The sequence below is a fragment of the Maylandia zebra genome, linkage group LG20 (genome assembly GCF_041146795.1).
Source record: "Maylandia zebra isolate NMK-2024a linkage group LG20, Mzebra_GT3a, whole genome shotgun sequence".
Taxonomy (NCBI): domain Eukaryota; kingdom Metazoa; phylum Chordata; class Actinopteri; order Cichliformes; family Cichlidae; genus Maylandia; species Maylandia zebra.
In genome coordinates, this window is record NC_135186.1 from 7520777 (window position 1) to 7539905 (window position 19129).

The 19129-nt window shown below is 41.0% G+C and overlaps 3 protein-coding genes across 5 annotated transcripts; 2 read left to right on the forward strand and 1 right to left on the reverse strand.

Annotated features, from left to right (window-relative positions):
• Nucleotides 1–1558: 1558 nt before the first annotated feature.
• LOC101482923 (vesicular inhibitory amino acid transporter) lies at nt 1559–5329 on the forward strand. Its single transcript, XM_004554057.5, has 2 exons — nt 1559–2566; nt 3294–5329. Exons 1-2 carry the CDS (start codon nt 2186–2188, stop codon nt 4479–4481), a joined length of 1569 nt encoding a protein of 522 aa, XP_004554114.1. The 5' UTR covers nt 1559–2185; the 3' UTR covers nt 4482–5329.
• A 659-nt stretch (nt 5330–5988) lies between these two features.
• On the forward strand, nt 5989–11679 carry bpifcl (BPI fold containing family C, like). Of its 3 annotated transcripts, none has more exons than XM_012919877.4 (16): nt 5989–6111; nt 6207–6343; nt 6471–6582; nt 6777–6908; nt 7643–7798; nt 7885–7948; nt 8076–8136; nt 8256–8347; nt 8529–8705; nt 8807–8866; nt 10171–10338; nt 10553–10620; nt 10706–10748; nt 10835–10895; nt 11116–11192; nt 11296–11679. In XM_012919877.4, the coding sequence occupies exons 2-16, from the start codon at nt 6244–6246 to the stop codon at nt 11338–11340; spliced, it is 1416 nt and encodes a 471-aa protein (XP_012775331.1). In that variant the 5' UTR covers nt 5989–6111; nt 6207–6243; the 3' UTR covers nt 11341–11679. The 3 variants fall into 3 exon arrangements, with proteins under 3 accessions (XP_012775331.1, XP_012775330.1, XP_012775332.1); XM_012919876.4 differs by having other exon boundaries at nt 6003–6111; nt 6210–6343; XM_012919878.5 differs by having other exon boundaries at nt 6003–6111; nt 6238–6343.
• Nucleotides 11680–13038: 1359 nt separating this feature from the next.
• On the reverse strand, nt 13039–17674 carry LOC101482326 (PRELI domain containing protein 3B). The gene is made up of 6 exons (XM_004554056.5): nt 17543–17674; nt 16148–16316; nt 15937–16026; nt 15648–15718; nt 15357–15459; nt 13039–15242 (listed from the first exon to the last, which is right to left on the reverse strand). Exons 1-6 carry the CDS (start codon nt 17572–17574, stop codon nt 15126–15128), a joined length of 582 nt encoding a protein of 193 aa, XP_004554113.2. The 5' UTR covers nt 17575–17674; the 3' UTR covers nt 13039–15125.
• Between the last annotated feature and the right edge of the window lie 1455 nt (nt 17675–19129).

Here is a 19129-nt window from a genome sequence, read left to right on the forward strand (position 1 = left end):
GCGCCTCAAGGTCTCATCCCAGCTCCTCACCGTCCTACACACACACACACTCAGACATGATGACACACACTCACTAACAAAAACTGTGTTGGCCTGAACACAAATAGCAGCTGGCAAAGCAGCTCAAGCCAAGCATGAAAATATGCGGAACTTTTACTGTCCTCTGGCTCGTTTCTAAATTTAGATCTCTCGCCCGTTTTTTTTTTTCTTGTAATGATGCTCGTTAAAACATTTGGGTCTGTGTTTCGCAATGGTTTGTTCTTTTCAGATCATCACAATTGCAATCAATTTAATCACAGTTGTAAACAGGCGTCACAAAGATTGTTCATATTTTAGAAGCTCAAAAATCACTGCTCAGGGAGAATGTCTGTATTTTTCAGCCTTCCTGCCACGGAGCGCTACGTTTTTGCCACAGAGGCAAAAATGTGATGACAGTTTTGCTGTCTTGTCACAGCAAATTACGGAGGGACAAATGAGATGCTTCGTATTCGCAAGGATTCAATTCAATTCAATTTTATTTATACAGCGCCAAATCACAACAACAGTCGCCTAAGGGCGCTTGATCACATCTGAGGTGGAGAAGAAATATTCCCTTAAACTGAGATTTTCAATCTCGTCTTTAGATGAAAGCAGCTCAACGAGAGAAAATAATTATTGTATAGATTCGATGTTGCCCGTGTTGTGTTGCATTTTAACGACTGCTTCTTTGGTACATATTTTCTGTGTGACTGTGGAGCTGTCCGCGGAGCTGTCCTCGGAACTGTCCGTGGTGCGCATTCAGCAACTGGCCTGCAGCAGGATGCGCAACGAGTTGCATCCTTCCCCCAACCTGCTGATCACGCTCATCTGGAGTAGCTGCTGGCAGGAAACGCAAAGTCTGTTGCTGTTTGCGTGCACGTAACACACAAATAAACCCTGAGATAAATTTAAGTTTGACTCATTTCAATATTTGCCTCAAATTAACATGCTTCGTTTCTCTCACCTCTTCTGTTTTCATTACATAAAATATTACACATGGAAATGTGTAATATTCATCGATATTTTTTGTTGTTAACAAAACATGTTTTATGTAGGAACATAAAAAATTTTAAAGGTGGCACGCTGGGGCCTTTTGTCTTTTACAGAAAACAGAGAAAATTCGCTGTGCGCTGTGTCGATTGATATAGCGAGATATGGCGCAGTCATCGTGCTTCATTTCACAAAATTAGGATAGATTTCAAGTGTTGGAAGAGAATTTTTTTTATTTAATTTTCCTTTTTAAAGAAGAATATCGCGATTATTCACGCCTTTGTAGACGACATTGTTTATTTGTCATATCGGCGTATTTGAGGTATTCCAGACGTCCAGACGAGCACTCGGAAACTCAAAAATAGCCTTTCCAGTTCAGTTATTTTTACACAGCCACACAGCAGCAGGTTTGGATAAAGGGTGGAGGTTTGTTTCATCACATCACACCCGCCGTTTGTTGGTATCGGTGTCCGTGGACCTGTTGACAGGATGAGCAGGTGAAATGTCTGGTGTTTTCATTCATGCGTGATGTCAGACGCACTTCTGTGACACTGATGTATTTAAATGGCCTGAACGCTTTTATTTTCGTGATCGTTCGGTCGGTCAACCCCAGATGAGATCTCTCTCTATCTATGTCTCTCCACGCCACCCGTGACGGTTCCGCTGCGCGCGAGCCTTACACTGGCACTCTGTGCGGACACGTGCACGCCCCTCTCGCTCCCTCTCTCCCTCTCTGGGTGATGCGGAGATTCCTGCGCTCACGTTGTCGCCTACAAGACTCCAAACTGAGAGGATTGCTTTGTGTATGTGGGGAGGAAAAAATGCAAAATTGACATTTTTAACGACGAATGGAAATATTTTTTCGTTTTGTGTCTGATCTCAGGCGCTTCTTCGTGGAGGCAGATGCCAAGGAGTGTTTTTATTAAGGGAGGTAATATGGATAAACAAGCCAAGAAAAGCAGCTGAGGATATTTTTTAAGCTTTGAGTAAATCGGTTAGGCAGCCGTTAGAATGCTGGTTAGTTTATTTTGCAGTCACATCGAAGAGGCAACAGGCATGGTTTCACTGTAGCGGGTAAAAAAGGTAAAACAATCAAAGAAATTGCCCTGCATACACCTGAATCTGCGCTTTTTACGCGTCCTATTTAACTGTAGAACGGATTTTCTTTCGGAAAGAGATGGCTCACCTAATCCGACACAAGCTCACCAACAAACTGACCAATGCGGCCCACACGGTGTCCAACAAATCTCAGGCCAAGGTCAGTGGGGTGTTCGCCAGACTGGGCTTCCAGGCCGCCACGGACGAGGAGGGTTTGGGTTTCGCGGAGTGCGACGACTTGGATTATGACTACAGGCAAGGTATGCAGATGGATGTCCTTCAAGGAGAAGAAGAAGGGGGGCAGATGGAGGGAGATGGGGAGCTGGAGGGAGACAGCCACTACCAGAGAGACGGCACCGGGCCGAGGCCCTCGTCCCTGAAGACAGCAGGCTCTCTGGAAGAAGACAAGCCAAAAATCACGTCATGGGAAGCTGGCTGGAACGTCACCAACGCCATTCAGGTAGGCCATGATTACTGTCATCCTGCACGCGTGAGTGCAAAAGTACCATGTGCTGCACGGCCATATTAGGCCTGCAACCGCACATAAAGTCACCTTGAAGACTTCATATTTTCACATTTAATATTTAAGCTGGAAAATAGGATGATGCTCATGGGATGCAAATAATTCCACACAAGCCAAAATTAGAGTTAGTCACCTTTAATTTTGTGCGATGAAACTATAAAAGGTTTCAAATGTAAAGGGCCCGTTAAGCTACATTTTATCAGTTAGATCCAAGCTTTGGCTTCACCTCGAATTGGTTTGAGCGTAAATCCGTTGCAGTGAGTGGGTCTTAAAATGTATTTATTCAAATCTTTTTATCAGTGGAGCTGCAGGCGGGATCTGCTTGACTTTGATAGCCTGGAGGCTGAATAGCACCCACGTGCTTATCAGAGCCTCCATCAAATTAAAAAGCTCAATCAAATGAATTTGAAAATTCGTTTTGGAATTTTCCTTAAACGCTTTAATTCGATCTATTATTTAGTACAGATCAGGTATCGGACATATTATTGCAGTTTAATTTAAAATAATCCGTGGTGACAATTTTTCCTGTTGCGTTATTTTTAAATATAAATTTAGGCTGTTATTATATAAGACGAGCTGGTCCTTGCATGCCTGGGTTAGCTCGGCCTGTCACTGCGATGTGGGTCTCGTCCATTACCACTTAACTGCGCTTCTCTTTCCGCAGGGCATGTTTGTCCTCGGCCTGCCGTACGCCATCCTCCACGGCGGCTACCTCGGCCTCTTCCTAATCATCTTCGCGGCTGTGGTGTGCTGCTACACTGGTAAAATCCTCATCGCGTGTCTGTACGAAGAGAACGAGGACGGCATTAAAGTGCGCGTGAGGGACTCTTACGTGGACATCGCGAACGCCTGCTGCGCGCCCCGCTTCCCGGCCCTGGGCGGCCACGTCGTGAACGTGGCTCAGATCATCGAGCTGGTCATGACGTGCATTCTTTACGTGGTGGTCAGCGGAAACCTGATGTACAACAGCTTCCCGGGGTTTCCGGTTTCACAGAAAGCCTGGTCTGTGGTGGCCACGGCCGCGCTCCTGCCATGCGCGTTCCTGAAGAACCTCAAGGCCGTGTCCAAGTTCAGCTTGCTCTGCACGCTGGCCCACTTCGTCATCAACATCCTGGTGATTGCCTACTGCCTCTCCAGGGCTCGAGAGTGGGCCTGGGAGAAGGTCAAGTTTTACATCGATGTGAAAAAATTCCCCATTTCCATCGGCATCATCGTGTTCAGCTACACCTCCCAGATCTTCCTCCCATCGCTGGAGGGAAACATGCAGAAGCCCAGTGAGTTCCACTGCATGATGGACTGGACTCACATTGCGGCCTGCGTCCTCAAGGGCCTCTTCGCCCTGGTGGCCTACTTGACATGGGCAGATGCCACCAAAGAGGTCATTACGGATAACCTGCCTTCAACGATCCGGGCTGTGGTGAATCTCTTCCTCGTCTCCAAGGCGTTGCTTTCTTACCCTCTGCCGTTCTTCGCCGCAGTTGAAGTTCTAGAGAAATCTTTGTTCCAGGATGGCGGGAGAGCCCTCTTTCCAGACTGCTACGGCCCCGGAGGGCAGTTGAAATCATGGGGCCTGGGCCTCAGAGTCGCCCTGGTGGTCTTTACCTTGCTTATGGCTGTCTTTGTCCCCCATTTCGCCCTTCTTATGGGCTTAACTGGGAGCCTCACCGGTGCTGGCCTGTGCTTCCTCTTGCCAAGCCTCTTCCACCTAAAGCTCCAATGGAGAAACCTCCTGTGGCACCACGTCTTCTTCGACGTTTCCATTTTCATCATTGGGGGCATATGTGCCATATCTGGCTTCATCCATTCCATTGAAGGTCTCATAGAGGCGTACAGGTATGACATCCACGACTGAGAACTTCAGAGAGGGCCTGTGAAGGGCAATTGTCCTAAAATAACGCACTCCTGACGAAAACACCGCACTGAGGACTTGGCATAATCACTTGAGGAGGATTATTTGTGTGAAATGTACATCTTTTTTTATTTTATTATTTTTGCCTTCGTGATAATGTGCAATAATAAACTCTACAGTCATAGTGTAAAGTAGTCTACTCATTCCAGAAAACGTGTTTCTTTAACTGGACAGAGGAACACAACCTCCTGCATGATAGGGGGTGAATGAATATGCAGGCATTTTAAAAAGCCTGTCAAGTGTCAGTCTTCATGCAAAGATCCAGTTAAAAAGCCCGACACGGGTCTAACTGTGTGCGTGTAGTGTTTATATCTGGGGAATGAAATATGTGGAAAAACAATGGAGTGATTATGTTCTTGCTGGTTTGTTGAACTGCTAGATATCAGTATCCCCCCACTTCAGAGAAAATACAAGACTAAAGCACCCATCCGATCAGATGGTGCACCATAAACCATGAATAACTTGTGTGTAGTGGTTTGAACAGAATGATTTTTTTTTCCAGTCGGTTTTTGGTTTTGTGTTTCTTTTTTTGTTGTTTCTTTTCATTTTTATGCCTATAGTAGTCCTTGCTGTTTGTTTTCTTGGTGTTTCAAGTGTCATTCTGGATGACGTGAATTCAAGTGCAAGCAAGTGGGTCCTAACTGTGTTATATATGGAGAACAAAAAAAAAATGTCTGATAATATTCTGTTCCTATTGAACTTGTCAGTTGTGAATTAATGGAACTAATCATGGTATGTGAGACAAAAGAGTATTTGTTGAATCAAGAGATAAATAAATGAGATATTTTATGGCTGGTGATTTCAATCTTTTCTTACCTTTTCTCTTCTTTATTTAGCTTAACCTCTGCTAAACTTCCTCATTAAGAATAAGTTGTTGCCACTTCGCCTTTTCACAATGTGAAGTGGAGGCACTGAAAGTGGGGTGGAGGTACATTTCTACATTTTCCAGTATAATCAGTTCATGACAGACAGCATAAACCTATAAAACTTCAAGTGGCAAACAGTGGGAAAACATAGCACATTTGTTATTAATCCTATTGTAGATGTGATCAATCTGAGCACAATTGCTGTTTAACTTTTAAAAAAGTTAAATAATCTAAAAGTAAACAGATAAATTTCACTTCCTTTTATAAGCATACAGCTATGATTTGCATTTATTCTGAGAATGAGGATGTTGGTACAGTGACTTTTTTTTTTAAAGAATACTTTTAATCTACCTCCAAAAATTACTGGTTATGGCTGCTGTGCTTCCAGTGCAGACGGAGGGGAAATTTTCTTTCTGCTCATCAGTCCTATTTGGCTTAACTAAATTGGTTTTCTTAGAAGTGATACCACCCATGTGTTCAATGCAGACAGGGCAGAATCAAACAACTGCTTCCTCTTTGTCACACCGACATAAACAGAGAACGACTGCAGGAGGGGCCCGGGGTATTGTTAGATGTCTGTGAGTTTCACTTCTCAGTGACACAGGAAATTAAAGAAGAAAAACAGCACGGAGAGGCTGAGGCGACATGTTTGCACATGCTGAGCAACTCTGAAGAGCTGAATTTGGCAAGTTCATCCCGCATTTCAGGTATGATACCTGTGTGATTTATCTCAACAGGTTTGCTGTGCACGTTTGAGTTAAGAGTTTACTTTCCCACACCAAAATGTAAATGTCTTTGACAGCAGCACTGTTTGTTTGCACCACAAACGGCAGAGGAAAATGCTTCTATCTGTGACAGTAGTGCTCAGCCTCCTCTCCTGCGTTTGTGGAGAAAATCCTGCAGTGCAAGTTGTCCTGACCAACAAGGGGCTTCAGTACGGTAAGGACATGTTGGATCGGCGCTTGTTTTCACTTAGCTGTTAAGGTTGTGTAAACACAAGTCTGTTAATAAATGATCCGTTTTATTCACAACAACTGAAATTTTATGCAAGTGCTGTTTGTCCCAGGGAAGCATGCAGCTGCAGACTGGATTCAGGAAAGGTTGAGTACAATCACTTTCCCTGACATCACCGGAAGTGTTCACATTGTATTCGGGGACGTTGACTACACTCTAACAGGGTAGGATTGCATTCCATGTTCTACAAGTACAAAATCTAAGAATCTAAAATATCCTCTATAGAAGGAATCAGCATTTGTTATGAAAATTTCAGCACATGCATGTTAGCCAGCAGGAGTCTTTATTTCACTCACATGACTGATATTCCTCAGCTTTGTAACCTCTGGTTTGTCTCTGCTCTCCCTTTGCGTTCTAGCATCACCATAGTAAAATGTGACTTACCAGAGCCTTCTGTCGAGTTCCTTCAGAATCCCCCAGGATTCAAGACAACCATCTCAGACCTCTCTATTGCAATAACAGGCGGTTGGAGAACACATTTTGGCTTAATGTGAGTTTTCTACGTGTAAAATACAAGCTTTTGTACAGTAGGATTATAGGGTGTAATTTCTTAACATGTTCCATTTGGGTACAAAACAAATCATCATCCAAAAAACAAAAAAAATAAAACACGTGAGACAATCTGATCATCCCTTTTAACACATCCTTTTTTTTTTTTAAAACCACTGACTATAGTGTGATTTAAATCTGTAATGTACAGAAGCAGACGTGAAGTATAAATGAGGAAGTGTTAGTGATAGTGATAGTAAGTGTTTGAAGCTATAGTGTGTTTTTAAAGATAGTCTCTGGCGAGGTGAGGTTCCGCTCGCCTTTTCTAACACAGCTGGCATCTGAGTTATGTTAAACCTGAAAGCTTATCACCTGTATTTTAAGCGGTTTACAAAACCTGTGATATTTTCTGTTTTATCATCTAACAACAGGGGGTTAGAGTAACTTACAGCGCTAAACCCAAATATTAATTACAGCTTTAATCTACTGATGCTTTTCCAAACTTAGTTTCCATGTAACACATTTGAATGTTCTCTAAGCAGAGAAGTAAAGAGGGAACATTTCACATCTATATTAAACATGAGACCTAATTTGTAAACTCTATCAGATGCCTGTTGTAAGATACGCCACATATGCACAAGTGACAGATGTTTCAGCGCCTTTGAAAGCAGATGTTGTGTGAATAAGTGTTCACCAGCACCAACAATGCACTGTGTTTGTATTTTGTATATCCAGAAACGATGGCGGGACGTTTGATATGGCTATATTTAACGTAGATGTGACCTCTGTGGTGCAGCTGGGGAAAGAAGCTGACGGGCATCTGTCTGTCAGCAGCATCAGCTGTGACGCTCAGGTTGGAGATGTGGACATAGAATTTCATGGTGGAGCAAGGTACAGTAGAGCAGAAAGAGGGAGACACGGGGAGGTGGTGGGGATTTCATGTATGATGTAAACCTTGGCTTTCTATTTGTGAACAGTTTCATCTTCCAACCGTTTGTGGAACACTTCAAGGGACGGATCAGAGATGAAATACAGAAAAGAGTGAGTGCTTCTCTACAGCTTCATCGCATGTGTTAGTGGATGCTTGAGCTTTTCTGTATGATCGTCACATAATGTTCACTGAAATGTGCTGTTAAAACTCCAGGACTTTGCTGTGTTTTCTCCCTAGCTGTGTCCCGGTGTGGAAGAAAACATTGAAAGCTTTGAGAACCTCCTGCATGTCATGAACGGTACTGCAGCTCCTAATTACAAAGAGGAAAACCGTGGGCCACAAATTAGTGAACAGAATAATAAAATAACAGCATTTTAAATGTATAAAGGAATAATGCTTTTTTCTCACTCTGCTCAGTTTCAGTCGATGTGAATGAAGTTCTCTCTCTTGCCCTTCCTCTCACTGACATCCCTATCATCGGTGCTTCAAGTATGAATGTGGGCCTTAAGGTAAGGATACACATTTTCCAGTTTCTATGTTAATGTCCCGGGCTTCTCATAACAGTCCATCTACAAGCCAACATATGCAACTATATTTTATAATGAAAGCTTATGAAAAAACATTGAGAAAGGAATAAGAATTTCAAAATAATGATATTTAGTTTTATTTGATCAATTTTTTTTATTAAAGGGGGAGTTTTACAATATCAAAGCTCCGGTCGAGCCTCCCTTTGAGGCCCAGCCTTTCACCATGCCGGACAAGCCGAGCTACATGCTGTCAGTGGGCATGTCTGATTTCACTCTGAACTCTGCCTCCTATGCATACTTCTCAGCTAAATTGCTTCAGCTCCTCATCAATGACAGCATGGTAAGTGAACACACATACTAAAAATAAAAGACAGTTAAAAGCAAAACAGTTCAAGTTTGAGGTGAAGTGTGTGGTTAACAGACGTTATTTTATCCTCTCAGATCCCTGCGATATCTCCAGTGCACTTGAATACCACCTCATTGGGAAAATTCATTCCAAAGGTAAGTCTGTTTGTGTCAGGGTTACATTTGGCAACACTGAAAAGTAATCCCAGAAACACTACATGATGATGTTCACCCTGCAAAACAGCGATACTTCAAACATCATTGCATTCTCTCAGATTTATTTTTCAATTCGTTTTCACGTTTAATGTTTTCAAAGCACCCTGACCAAGGTTGATATGGTTAAATAAAACTAAATGAAAAATTAAAGCTAGAAAAAGATTTTACTAGGCTAACATAAAAAAAACCTATAAGCTAATTTTGTAAACATTTTTAAACCCAACTAAAATAAAATTAAAATGTATAGAGTTAATTTTGTGTGTCACCTACACTCACATATCACTGACATGCTCACAGACACACACACACATTCACACACACATCACATGTTCACTGTTGCAGACACACACGACGCATGTTCACATATGAGTGTTTTAGCTGCGAAGGAAGGCGGGAGTTGGAGTTGGGCTAAGATCAGATCAGAGAAGATCTCCCCTTGCAGCAAGTAAAAGACAGAAAGCGCTGTGGTCTTGCTTTTGTACACAAGTGATTGGTCTCTGAGTCAGCGGGGTTTAAGTGTTAAACCCAACAGTTCTGTTGGGTGACTGTGAGGACAGTTCACTGTTCTCTGTTCACTGGATATTTCCTCTTTTTCCGACCATTTTTTCACCTCATTCACGTAAACCCTCGACATGGTTACGCTGGAAAATCCCTGCAGATCAGCAGTTTATGAAATCCTCAGACCGATCCGTCTAACACCAACGATCACGTTACATTTGTCATTCATTCAGAAGCTTGTATGTAAAGATGTTTTAACAGATATGTTAAAATATCTTTGCATACAAAATGACAAGCATGATAAAACCAACCAGCTTGAAAAACAAACACACACTATGCCGATAACTAGTCACAAAAACTATTTAAAAAATCAAGACAGCTAAGTTTTGCTATCGTGGAAGTGAAAGTATTTTATAAATGGGCTAAGAGAGGAAGTATGTCTTCCATGCCTGTCTCAAGTACTTAGGTAAACATCCCTTTTCTAGTATGACCTCCGGGAGAAGTCGATGAAACACTCTGTGGCCTCTTGTGTGTTTTGTCTTTGCACGTATTAAAAAAAACCCACTTTAATTCAGTTCATATGATTAGCTTTGTGTCTTTATCTTCATCTGGGACTCATTTGGTTTCATCAGGACTCCGTTACCTCACTTACTTAGCAGTAGTTTGCTTAATTTATACTACTTTCTCTTTAAGTTCGATACAGTCAAGAATAAAGTGTTTACACTTGTTACTTGTTCACTTTGCAGCTTGCCGAGATGTATCCAGATATGCTGATGAGTGTTCTGGTTTATGCCCAAGAGGCTCCAAAGTTTTCCATCCAGCCTGATGCCGTTAACGTCACCATCAAGGCTGTTGCGAAGGCCTCCGTCATCCTACCCAATGGTACCCAGATCCCGGTGTTCACCATCAATGTTGTGAGTACTTTTGTTTGTTGGACCTTCGCTGTACTCACTATATTATCTTTAGGGTTGATATCAAAGTTTGGACCAACTTAAACTGCAGCATGCATTCTTTACGATTTCTGACATTTTTTTAGCAGCACTGATCGACTACAAAATATGACAGATTAATGGTAACAGAAATTAACATTTGTTGCTACTGAAATATAATCCTTTTTTTTGGTTCCAGGACTCCAAATTCAGTAGCGAATTGTGGATCGATGACGGAAAACTGAAAGGCTCTGTGAAGATGGATAAGTAAGCATAAGCAAGTGTTAAACTGCAAAACTGAGCTCAACTTCTTAAACTTCATTCTAAAAATAATGACACTGTTTTCTTCCAGTCTGACGCTGACCCTTGCGTCGAGTGAAGTGGGGACTTTCAAGGTAAATGTCCCCAAAATTAAATAAACAAGTAAAAACAGCAGATTTTCTGTTGGTCACAGGTCAACAGCGTGTTTTTCTCTTTGCAGACTGACTCTCTTGAATTCCTGGCGAGGAAGGGGGGGGAAATTGTACTGATTAGAGTGAACCGTGAGTCTTAGATACTTCATTTTTGCCACTTTGTGCTACTTCCACTTCTTCATGACATTTATCTAAAAAACAATGTGTATTATGTCAAGCAGTTTCCGTAAACTAGAGCGACGCAGGGCAGATACGAAGTACTTCCCCTTCTCTTCAATCTAACAAAGGGGGAGGCTCGCTGTGTGGAAACAGTGTTGCTCCTTTCCTGACTTGTTTTTTTCTGTGACAGAGAAACTGGGAGAAGGATTTCTTGTCCTCGGGACAAAACATGCACAGCTGGTCAACTCGGTTCTGAAGAAGGAGAAGGTCGGTACTTTTAGGAGAACACACAATGCTTTGGTCTTTGAATGAATCTGTAACTCAGAGCAGAATTCATCTTCGGGCTGACCACTGTCTTTGTCCCAAACAGGGATTCATATTAATCTCTTCAGACGTGCAGGTGTCGCTAACGTAGAGACGCTTCAACTGACAAACACCAAACATGGCTGCTCCTCGTCACAGTTCCTCATCAAACCTCCGACCACCAATCAAAATGAATGTGAATGGATGAATCTGTAGTAACAGCCCTAATGCTGTCTCCTCATGTCTGGATTGAAAATCATGCTTTGAAGTACATAATCAAAAAAAACTTGGCTTGAAATTTGCACATCTTATTTGCAACTTTTGAAACGTTTCCTAAGTGGAGCTGCCAGACTTCTTTTCTCTTAGTGACAACATCTATTTTTAAAACTTCTTTTAGATTCTCTGATGAGAATAATGATGTGAAGACGAGTGAATAAAGGATTAAAAACAACTTCTGTCATAACTTTAGAGGACTTTATAGACACGTACACTCACCGGTCACTTTATTAGGCACACCCTCATGGACCCTCTTTTACTTTCAGAACTGCCTCTTATAATCCTTCATCGAGGTGCTGGAAACTTTCCTCAGATGTTTTGGTCCATGTTGACATGATTTGTTCGCTGTGCCAATTCCCTGTAAAAACAAAAATAGATTTGTGGTTACTGGACAGAGGTCTGGTGTCTGTGGAGTTCATCTGAGTACAGTGAACTCATTTTCATGTTCAAGAAACCAACTGAGATGACTTTTTGGCATGGTGCATTATCAGAAGAGGCACACTGACGGGAGATGCACCCAGTGTGCTTGTCTGCCGCTGTAGCTTTCCGTTTTAAGGTTCAATGCGATGTGCGTCATAGTTATTGTAGTTTTGTATTTTCTAATTAGTTTTTTATTTTTATTTCATTTTGATTATTTTGTTTTTAGTTCAGTTTAGCTTCAGTTTGCCTCCAGGGAGGATTTTCTTGTTTCACCTTAGTTTTTATTGTTTAAAAATGTTCAGCGTTAGTTTGGGTCTTTTTAATTATTATAACACAAAGTGCATATGTCAGAGGCAAGCTCTAGGAAAACTAGTACAGATATTACAATAAAAACACAGAATTTCTTTAAAGCAGTTAACTCATTGACTTTTGTAGACACCCAAAAGTGTCCTCATTAGTCCAGCTCTAATAACATTTGTACTAAACTCAGATACTAACAGTAAGGAAAATACTTCTAATTCTTTTCAGTTCTTCGTTTTTATGTTAGGTTTAGTTTTAGTTAACTATAAAAACCTTGATGTGCATTCAGAGATCCTCTCCTACATACTTTGTTGTAACAAGCGGTGGTTTGAGTTACTGTTGCCTTCCAAATCAGCTTGAAGCAGTCTGTCGTTCTCCTCTGAACTCTTTTTTTGGACCGGTCTCTGTAAACCTTATAGACCGTTGTGTGGAGAAAAATCCCAGATCAGCAGTTTCTGAAATACTCAGATCAACACATCCGGCACCAACCACGCTGTTTAAAGTCACTTAAATCACCTTTCTTCTTCATTATGATGCTCAGTTTGAGCTTCAGCAGGTCACCTTGAGCCCATCTACGTGTGTAAATCCATCTAGGTGTTACCTGAGGTTGGCTGATTGGATTTTTGCATTAACTAGCAGGTGAACTACTGTTGAGTATACCAATAGAGTTAAAAAAAAAAGCACCCTAATAGACAATCCTATTGTAGCTGGTGACAGTACACTGTGCATTATTTATTCTACCACCAGAGGGCAATGTCTTTAAAAGGAAAATTCCAAAAGAGGTGTTTGATTCATAAAGTCAGACAGCAGTGAACAGAATTTAAAACCATTTAATCTTTGACACAAATCCTCAACACCATGTTCATGAAACAATGACATCTCTTTATTTTGTAACATTTCAGTGTGCACACTTTAGATTTTGTTCCACGTTCACATTCTTGGAATGTAACACCACCAAAGTATCAATACAAGCCTATTTACAGCCACTGTTCTCAAAATGTACCCCATAGAAAAACATCACATTTCATGAAATGAGACTGTGTGGACGGGTCAGGTTTTAGACAAAATGATCAAGAGGTGGGTTGCACATGATGAAACTGAAAACCAGACAGTTACTGTTTTAAATGATGAGTCAAACTGGAAGTATGCATGTAATGCTGTCGAAACAGAAAGCTAACCATGGAGCATCTTGGAAGACCTGTGATGCTGCTGAGATCCAAGAAGGGACACTTTAACACTGTACAAAGCTTAAGATGTACCACCAACCCTTCTCATGTAAACTTTATTTGTAGCTTTGTACATTTTATAGTAAGTACAAAAAAAGAAAAGAAAAAAAGGGATGTAACATTTCTTTCATCTCCTTGTGGTCTTTGAAAAACTTATTAGGGACACTAGCCATTGTTAACAATGTAGCACCTGAGAGTTCTCTATGACACAAACAAGAAAGATTTAAAGAGGGGGAGGGACTGCACCAAATTTGCACAACATCACAAGCCAACAGTTCTTAGTTGGTCAGTTCAGCCTTTGTAAATGTTACAAATACAAAATAAATAACAATCAAATAAAACAGAGCTTGTTTGCCACAAATAAAGTTAGAATAAAGCGTTCTGGGGTGTAAAACTGGTTATTTCTATTTCTCATGTAGGCACAGAATGTGACCCTGAACGTAACCCTGCAGGGCTGCACCACAACACTGGTGAGCGTCAACAACACACTAAACACTGGTGAATCCTGACACATTGCTCAGTGCCCACTCTTCTTTTCCTTCTTTTTAATTTGCACCCTTCGAGGACTTGCCGCCACTTAAAGTATATATGCTGAAATTAAGTTAAACATTCAAGTATTTACATTCTCATACTGTAACACTTAACTATACAGCACATCACTGTAAGAAAAAACTGAATTCAGAAATCAAGTATTCTTGAAGCAAAACTCGACCACAGTGACCCACAAGTGGGTGAAGAAAAAGAACCAAAAAAAAAAAAAAAAAAAAAAAAAAAAAGGTCCGGTCCACTGTGCTGACAGCTGTAGCATATATACCAGTAGTCATGCATTAGTAACACAAACAACAGTCTGCTCCACTTGGTTTAAATGCACTGAGACGTTTGTTAAATAACAAGTCTAAGCTGCCTTCATTGCTCTACAACACCTTCTCTCACTCTCCTGTGACCCCTGACACAGTTATGATGCAGTATCAGTATCAGACCTCAAAGTCTAACCCATGTTCTGAGGGAAGTTGCACTTCTTCAAAGTGTTTCTGCTATGGTGAAAACATCACCCAAAGGTACACGGAATCTGATCCACCCACCTGACAGAAAGCTGATGCAGTTTGTAACTTACAGTTTCCCCTTTACTTTCATATTCTTTTACAGTCTGTGTGCATGGCAGCATTTGGTTTTGAGACATTTCAGTCAGCTTTGCTGTGCACGGCATGGTCAATCAATCCAAAGGTTGACATTAAAGTTGCTCCAATCGAGCCATCCTCTGCTTGTTTATGAAGATTTGAAAGCGATGATGAAATGTGAGAGACAAAAGGAAGAACCTGGTGAGATGATTCAGAGGCACGCTGTGAATTCAATTCTAAAAAAAGTTTCCATATCACAAAACCAAGTCATATGAGCTTCAAGTGCAGTCCGATTTAAGTGGTGTTTTGTTTTTGTTTTTAAACCGTCATCAGCTCAATGCTTCCTCGTCACTACCTGACTGGTGTAAAAGTCTGTTGGCGCAGACTGCTGAGGAAGGACTAACAATGATCTCATGACAAACAAACGCAGGGCCGAAGGATGGGGCTGTGGTTAATAGGCTGTGTTGGCAGATGAGGTGAGGGTCCCCTTTGAGGGGAAAATTACAGAGAAGCCCATCGGTTCATGATGGTGGAGTAACAAACCGGGAAGATCCAGATCATTTATCTGCAACTGCTGCCGCCATGGGGGATCGCATGGTACCGCGAGCAGTGGCAGTCAGCTCCTCGATTTCTGTGTTTAACCGTCTGATTACCCACTCCATCGCCTCCCGACCCTAAAACAGACACAAATGCCTCACATTATAACGCGCAGTGATGAGGATTTTAAAATCAGAAGAGTAACTATATTATCAAGGTGAGTTTAAGGAGGATTTTAAAGGCAGCTTTACCTTGCTGGCATTGACAGATATGGTCTTGGCCATGAGACCCTCGAGGTGGTTGCTCAGACTGACGCCTTTCACACTGATCAAAGCCTCCTGTGTCAGTACTGTCCTGAATATGCAAGCATAGAAAAGTCACAAACACAGCTGAAACAAGTTTTTTCTTTGTAGAGTTTTTTGTTTTTAAAAATCTTGGAGTTAAACATTCAAAACCTTTTTGCAATAATAAAGGTTTTTTTTTAATGTTGTGCTTTTTAACTCCAATTTAACTGATGAGAAAGATAAAAATGAGTCCCTTACTTTTCTGGGTCCTGTGGATGTGGCTTGTATGTCAACTTCTCATCCACAGACACCAGGTTGGTAAAGGAAATCTGTAAGAACAAAACACACCTGAAATCAGTCTTTTTATATCAGCATCTGCCACAAGGTGACACATAGCAACCACATCAAATCTATAGTGACAGAAATGCTGATTAGACAAGTAAATACAACTGCAGAGATCAGGTTACAGTTACATCCTTCCATAACAATTCGGCTTTCATGTCTGTATTGATGAAGCATAATAAAAGTATTTGTCAATCCTACTCACGTTTGTAGACTGCAGCTCAAACGTCTGCTGTTTAGGGTCCACTACTGAATGTTCCTGGACATACGTGCATGTTCTTGTGACCCCAAACATCTGCAGGAAACAATAAAATAAAAAAAATAATACAATTCTGAAATGATACAAGGAAAAACAACTTAACATTACCCAGTCTGAACAAAACACGTCGATCATTTCTCTTATCCTTTTAACTCACCGACTTGGCCAAAGCAGGGAGCCCCCACTCTGTGCTGAGCAGTCTGGTGCTGTGTAACCGTCCCTCAGTGTCCACACTTCTGTCCAGAACATCCACACCAAAGACACTGGGATTCATGGGATTGGGATACTTCTGCATCGCAGCCTTGGTCACCGTCTCCCATGGGTGGCTGTTTGAATCGATATCAACGTTAGAAACGGGCAATTTAACATTCTGAAGATGACTCAATGCTTGCTGCTGAGAGTGTGCTCTTCAGTGTGGAAAAACATCTTAGATTCTGAGGTTACTAAGGTAAACACTACTTAAAAATCCACCATGCCTGTATTTCACTCATCTTACAAGCAACAAAAAGGACCAGTTGCGTTATTGTGCATCTCTACCTCCATCAGAACAAGTGTACAAGTGAACTAGAACAGATATTTAATAGACATCGCTTGATTTGACTTGTTTGGCTGGAGAAAAGGTTTAGTGCATTTAGTATCTTGCAATGCAAGCAGAAGATGTGGTGCATTTGTGGCTCCGAACAGTCAGATCCATTCATGCAGCGCTTTGTCTCAAACATTCAAGTTAGCAGACGACCCGCTTAACTCCCAACCCAATTTAGGAGGTAATAATATAGGAGAAAATTATTTTCTGCAAATATGGGGACATTTGAATGTAACAACATCGCTGATGGTGAATCACAATAGCGTCTGTGTTTGCAGACAGGCGGGAGAAGAAACGCCCCCTCTGCACAGCGCAGACTCACAGCAGCAGCACCCACGGCTTTTCTCTGGAAACTTCTAGTAGAGGGTTTAAGCAACCAGACTGATTTTATTTATCAGTCGCTGTAAAACGAGCAGAAATGCTCTGATTATATACCGTTTATTGTGTTTAAACGACAGACCGGTCGTTATGTAACGTTCCCCGTCGATAATGTCAAACACGCGGGTAATTAAATTTTTCTTTATCCCGTAACAAATACCAAGGCTCGGGGAAAGCATTTGAAAACAGTCCTCCAAGGCTGAAATGTTACAATAAACCTAAACATCATTACAGTCATAGTATTCAAGGCGAAAAAATTAGCTTTAATGTTAGCAGCACAAAGCTAACGACAAAAGTTAACTCGGGTAAAGGGCACTTTAATTTCAAATACCAATACATGTAGCAAATACAGGCTTCAGCTGTAAACATCAAACGCGGTGGGAAGTCAAAAGTCATTTCTAAACACAACTAATATAAACTAAAAGCGTTGGGTAACTCGACTAAAGCGGCGTGCCTTCGTGTTATCTAACTTATCTGCAAGCTTCGCCCAGACTGCACACGGAGCCACGAAAACTGATTATATAAGAAGAAATAGCCAACTTAGCAACCATACTTTATAAAACACTACCGCAAGAAAAAAGAAATACTCACTTGAAAATGTGCTCTGACGTCCAAATCTTCATTTTTACCGTTTTTCTGTCAGAGCACGGGAGCCGGCGACAAATGACAGCGTGACCACTGAGAGAGGAAGGAAGGAAGGAGGGGCTGAGTGAGAAACCTTTAACAGTCTTAGCCGCGATGCTCCCCCTGCTGGCAGACAGAGCTGCTGCACCCCTTCCAGAATAATCCATTTGTTAAACACCTCTGAGACCCTCAGCAGCAGGGGCGGATCTAGAGAAATGTTCTTAGGGTGGCATAAAAAATTTAGGGTGGAAAAATCAAAGCCATTTCTTTACACTTATGCAGGTGTTAAATTCTGTAATAAAATACATCAAATGCAGGATAAATAAAGTCTTTCTGATTCTGAATTTGATGTATTTTAATAAACATGTTTAAACATTTTTCATATAAACATAGTCTGCAACTTTCTTACTGGCTTAAGCCCAAATTATTACATATTTCAGTTACATAAAAAATGTGAATTTTGATGTTGTGTACTGTGTAGTCTATATAATAAATAAGCACTATGCCCAAGAAGTATAAAAGAAAAAAAAGCTACACAGAAAGCTACACAACAGGAAGTGGATGAGTTAGAAATACAAGTCTAAGTTCAGTTTCACACACTTTTTATTAAAAATAATCAAAGTTTTACATGCTTAAATTTGCACAAAATATCAGAAGTCTGCACTGTTAGTTGCTACAGACAACAACAAATCAAGCCATTTGATGCTATGTTTAACTATTTTTTATTGGGGGGTAACATTTTGCGGTATATTTAGTTTTAGAACTTATATTCAGTGTCAATTTTAGCTAGGCTAATGCAAACTTAATTTAATAAACAACATTTTCATGTACAAATCTATGGTGGTACTAGGGATGGCAAGAGATTATGCCACCAGAGAGAGTGATCGTTATATAATTTTCTATGAATGGTCCATGTATGAAATATAAGTGTATATATATGTAATGGTTCAATTCAATTTTATTCATATGGCATCAAATCACAGCAACAGTGGGAAGGAAAAGCTCCCTTTTAACAGGAAGTAATAACTCGTGATTAATTGCAGAGTGGTGTAAAAACACATAGCAACTGAAAAAAGGTGAGTGAAGAAGAAGCACTCAGATGGTGTTTGTCCCCAGGATCCAAATGAGAGCTAGTTCCACAGAACAGGTGCCTAAAAGCTAAAGGCTTTGACCCCCATTCTACTTTTAAATAGCCTAGGAACCACAAGTATGCCAGCAGTTTGAATGGTAAATGGTAAATGGCCTGTATTTGTATAGCGCTTTTCTAGTCCCTAAGGACCCCAAAGCGCTTTACACAACCTGTCATCCACCCATTCACACACACATTCACACACTGGTGATGGCAAGCTACAATGTAGCCACAGCCACCCTGGGGCGCACTGACAGTTTGAAGAAAGTGGCCTGATTATTCAAGACATTGTCTGTGATTTTTTTAAGTTCCTTTGTCAAATTCCTTTGTCACTTTGGGTGAACATTAACAACAAATATAAGAAATGTTTGCATTTTTTAATTGGTTTTTCCATCTTATTATTTAAAAGAAAAAAATTCCAGGTC

What these genes read in the sequence shown, in the direction of transcription:
- LOC101482923 (XM_004554057.5), top strand. Translation starts at nt 2,186, where the DNA reads ATGGCTCACCTAATCCGACACAAGCTCACCAACAAACTGACCAATGCG. An exon ending in ACGTCACCAACGCCATTCAG is followed by an intron (nt 2,567 to 3,293) that starts GTAGGCCATGAT and finishes CTCTTTCCGCAG; the next exon opens with GGCATGTTTGTCCTCGGCCT.
- bpifcl (XM_012919877.4), top strand. Translation starts at nt 6,244, where the DNA reads ATGCTTCTATCTGTGACAGTAGTGCTCAGCCTCCTCTCCTGCGTTTGT. An exon ending in GAATTTCATGGTGGAGCAAG is followed by an intron (nt 7,799 to 7,884) that starts GTACAGTAGAGC and finishes ATTTGTGAACAG; the next exon opens with TTTCATCTTCCAACCGTTTG. An exon ending in TGGGAAAATTCATTCCAAAG is followed by an intron (nt 8,867 to 10,170) that starts GTAAGTCTGTTT and finishes TTCACTTTGCAG; the next exon opens with CTTGCCGAGATGTATCCAGA.
- LOC101482326 (XM_004554056.5), bottom strand. Translation starts at nt 17,574, where the DNA reads ATGAAGATTTGGACGTCAGAGCACATTTTCAA. An exon ending in ACGTCAGAGCACATTTTCAA is followed by an intron (nt 16,317 to 17,542) that starts GTGAGTATTTCT and finishes CGATTCAAACAG; the next exon opens with CCACCCATGGGAGACGGTGA. An exon ending in TTGAGCTGCAGTCTACAAAC is followed by an intron (nt 15,719 to 15,936) that starts GTGAGTAGGATT and finishes TTGTTCTTACAG; the next exon opens with ATTTCCTTTACCAACCTGGT.